General features: G+C 43.1%; 2 protein-coding genes across 6 annotated transcripts in view; both read left to right on the plus strand.

Moving 5' to 3' along the window:
* LOC109320799 (AP-2 complex subunit alpha-2) overlaps positions 1–4,179 on the plus strand; it is a 621,923-nt gene that overhangs the window by 356,957 nt on the left and 260,787 nt on the right. The window lies entirely within an intron of this gene.
* Positions 1–4,179, plus strand: part of CCDC155 (coiled-coil domain containing 155) — a 25,906-nt gene that overhangs the window by 8,609 nt on the left and 13,118 nt on the right. The window contains exons 8-11 of the mRNA XM_019551119.1: positions 545–595; positions 1,399–1,476; positions 2,394–2,450; positions 2,847–2,906. Of these exons, the coding sequence (XP_019406664.1) occupies positions 545–595; positions 1,399–1,476; positions 2,394–2,450; positions 2,847–2,906 (246 nt within the window). The remainder of the gene's footprint in view (positions 1–544; positions 596–1,398; positions 1,477–2,393; positions 2,451–2,846; positions 2,907–4,179) is intronic.

A 4,179-nucleotide genomic window follows, 5' to 3' on the forward strand; every position in this document is an offset into this window, starting at 1 on the left:
AAAAAAAAAAAAAGGTGTGTGGGTGTGTAACACACACTCTTTCTAGTCACTAATCATTGCCTCCTTAACCCACCATAGGAACCATGCAGCTAAAGAGATCTAGGTTAGATATTAGCAAGAACTCTAAGTGAAGTGCTGAAAGAGAGGTTATGTGGGATCTTTGTTGCAAGAAGTGTTTAAGTTCAGGTTAGATAAACATTTTTTCTGGAATAGTTTGGATCACTCCTTGAGCAGGGGGTTGGATGAAATGACCTCAAGAGGTCCCTTCCCAACCCTGTTTTTCTTTTAAGATGGCACTCTTGGCCAGCACTGAATGTGCCTTTTCTTTTTTTCAAAACCCCTGGCTCTTTACTAGTTCCCCATCTGCTGTAGCTGTGAATGGCTTGTCATCTCAGCGCAGCTGCTGCAGAGCCTGTGTCCTCTTGTGCTGGGATTTCAGGGAGGCATGAGAATAAATATATGGAGTTGATGACGCCTAATACAGCAGCCTGGACCAAGGGTCCCCACCCCTCAACATCTCCCCATTCGTTCCCCTTTTTCATAGGAAAAGGAACAGCAGTCTCTCTCTGTACAAGTGGATGACCTTCAAGAGGAGGTGAGGATGTCTTGAAGAATAATATTGGATAGGAGCATCAGTGGGTAAATTCAGAATCCTATGCTTAAAGCACAACCACTGAAAAGCAGCAAAGACGCTGCCAGAATTGGAGTGGGTGACAGCAAGACCCCACTCCCCTCAGAGGCCGTAATGAATTGGGGAAGAATTCAGGAAATTGCTACAAGAATAATTCTAGGTCTGGAAATACTGCCGTGCAGTGTACTACAATCTAGTTAGTTTACCAAAGAAAAAGTTAAACACCACAGTCTGTTAGCACACACCTGGTGATGTGGGGCAGAGAGTTCAATAGGGGCACTCTCCTGTCTTCATCTGTGCTGACACCAGAAACTTCTGTAACTGTAAAGCAGTTGGATCTGCTATTTTGCAACCAAAGTGTAAAATCAAGGTCCTGGCTGGTTGTGGTCTGCATCTTTCATCCGAAGAGACTTTACTAAGTTCAGTCTCCTGATCATCCTCCAGAGGCTCAATTGCATTTAAGTGCCTTTAGCTTTTTCTGGGGCGTAGGCTGTAGCATGTTGGTCTAAGGACAAAGGCAGACCAGGTTCTTTGGGTAAATCCAATATCTTTTTATTAGACCAATTAGTTTTTCCTACAATTTCAAATGCATGTGAAATTAATTTTCACTTCCTGTGTTAACTTAGGGTGTAGTGTTGCTACATACTCATTGCAGCAGTGTCTGCATTCATTGGTGGCAGAGCCTTTTGAACAGTTAGATCATGTTCTTCCCATGTCTGTTTGGTATGGTTTATTAATATTAAACATCTTTTGTGGCTGCTTCATAGAACAGAAAGCTCATCACAGACAGAGAGGGAAAGAGACAGAAAATTGAAGTGCTGGTCACTGAGAAAGCTGAGCTGAAGGTAAAAACCACAGAGGCCTGCATGGTGTCTTCACACCAGACACTAATTATTTGATTTGCAGCAGTGCTGAATACATACAGCCTGTATTGCTGTCATGAGGTTGTTTTTTGCTATAAAGAGATCTATCCTCCTACTTGGCAGGTGGAATTGGCTAAAAGGTCCCTTATTATAAATGTTTTTGCAATTAAAGAAATGTCAGGTGGACCAAATAAGTGTTTTCTTGTCAAGAATTTCAATAAAATCAGCACATTCTGATGAAAACCTTTTTTTTTTTTTTAATTACTGTGTGGTACTATATTTTAAAGCATAAAAGTAGAAATAAGTCAGAACAGGTTAGTGGAATTTTTTTGTGAAATTAATCCTACTTTTCATTGTGGGTCCAGATGGAGTGGAAATTTCAGTCCCCTGTGATTTCCTTGTGGGATGGGCATTTAGATTTTTTTTTTTTTGGCTACTTGCATTTGTAGGAGAGCCAGTTATGTAGAACTATGGTCCCCAAACTGGCCCACAGGCTGCTGGGGCTACAAAGCCATAGTAGATGGTCTGTGAAATTAACCTTTTTCAATCAAATTTGATAGAAGTGGGTGAAATTCTGAGGAATGGCACTTCAGTCCATTGATCTAAAGTTTGGAACTGCAAGTCTGGAGGCTTAAAGCAGCTGAGTGGGATGTCAGAACTCCTGGATTTCATTCCTGACTGTCACTGGCTTATGCTGTGACCTGGAAGGACCAAATCCTTTCTACGTGTCCATGTTTCCCTCCTTGTCAAATCTTAAAGCCCCAGTGAGAAAGTGAGTCAGAAACTATCCCAGTTTTACAGTGAGTATAAAGCTTGTCAAGATATTTGAGGAAGAGCTAAGAACCAAGCACCGGGAAGAGATCAGATGCTGTTAAGACCTCTTCTTTTCCTCTCTCCAGTCTCAGCTCTGCGAATATGAAAGTCTCATCTCCTGCAAAGATGCTGCCCTTACTGAGGTGAGCAACTTGCACATAACTTCAAAGAGCAAGTGTGCTGCTGTGGCTTTAGTATTGTATTTCCTGTTCTGTCTGTGTCACTAATTCCATTGGTTGCTGACCTGCAGTGGATCATTCTTAATGCAGTAAATAATTTAATTATTGGGCACAAATAATTGGGATGCAGAAAATACTTGAAGGCATTCTCTGGTACATGTGCTTTCCAGAGGTCGGAATTGGTGATCCTTTCTAGTGTTTAAACCTAGAACATCTAATCAAACCAGAATTCTAGCCTTTGTCCTGTTTGACATGCTGTGTCCTGCCAATACCACCAGGTGTCACTAAACCATCACGAGTGAGATGAGTTTTACTCTGTAATGACTTCAGTTGCTTTCTCTGACTTTTCTGTGTTTGCAGAAAACCAACTGGGCTGAGGAGCTAGCAGCAATTGTGGAAGAGTACAGGATGGTGGTGCAGGTAATGGACACTGACCCTCCAAAGCACTCCTGCCTTGGTTCTTCTTCATGCCTGTGTTAATCATTCTACCTGAGTGAGAGATGTTTCTCTGAGCTTATCTCAGGATCTTAGGCTGAGCTATAGGTCTCTTTGAATACCAGTCAACAGCCTGTGGTGTTGAAAGAGACCAAACTATGCTGTGAATGGCTTCAAGAGGGTTGGACAATTGGCAGGCCCTGAATCTTTGAGCTGAGAATCTAAATGCATGATTCTCCACTACCTGCAATATAAGTAATTAAAATCCTCTGACAGAGCAGTGTGGACTTAAACCTCTTGGACCTCAGCCACTTGAAGACAAGAACCCACACTGAACTACATTTTTGACTTCGTTTATTTAGCCAGTGCTGCTCTAAGGTGCAAGGGGGAAAGAGGCCACTAACAGTGGAAGAGTGGCAGCTGTCAGAGTCAGCAGTTAAAGGGAGTTCTTTTGTGCCCCATCTCAGTTATTCCAGATCTGCATGTGGGGCTGGGACAAGGTAAGGTGGACTGTAAGCCGTCTCCATGCCCCTGGAGCAGCATGCAAGAGCCCTGATACAAGTTAGAGACTGTTGTAAGTTTAATAAAATGCTCCCTATAGTCCCCTGGGGCACCTTCTGACTTTCACCTCTGCCCACTCCCCAAAGTTACCTTTACTTTATCCATAGTGGTGCACTCAAACCACACTTCCAGTGTCTTCCCATGCCAGAAGCTGGGAGTAGAGCTGGAACACTGACTATATGCTAAGCCTATATACTGTCCACAAAGAGCTTTTGTAGAGCTGCCGGTCTTGCAAGTAGGCAAAAATGCCTGTTTATTGTACAAGCAACACAGTGACAGAGCATTAGCATTTAAGGGGAGGTTTGAACCCTTGCTCTAGACATTGAACTCTTGTTCTATGTGCTGAAGGCTGCTTCCAGTAAACCAAGCTGTACCTGACTGTTTTGGGCTGGGGAATCAAAGATGGCTGGATATGATGCTGGTCACATCACTTCTTTGCATGCCATGGGCTGCAGAAACCTGCTGTGCTTTAACCATGCCAGCCTAATGGGGCATTTGTGCTGAGGACAGACTTTATTGGGTCAGGGCTGACTTTTTTTTTTTTTTTTTTAACAAAATTGAAAACACTGAACTGGGCCTTTGGCTTACTGTAACAGCCCTTGCTCTTTAATAAGCGCTGGATACTTTTGGGGCTTCACGGCTAGGGGGTGCCACGCCTTCCCCTTCCAGGGCTGGCTTTTTTTTTTTTTTTTTCTCT

Source organism: Crocodylus porosus, unplaced genomic scaffold (genome assembly GCF_001723895.1).
Source record: "Crocodylus porosus isolate Cpor-Errol unplaced genomic scaffold, CroPor_comp1, whole genome shotgun sequence".
In the NCBI taxonomy this organism is placed as follows: Eukaryota; Metazoa; Chordata; order Crocodylia; family Crocodylidae; genus Crocodylus; species Crocodylus porosus.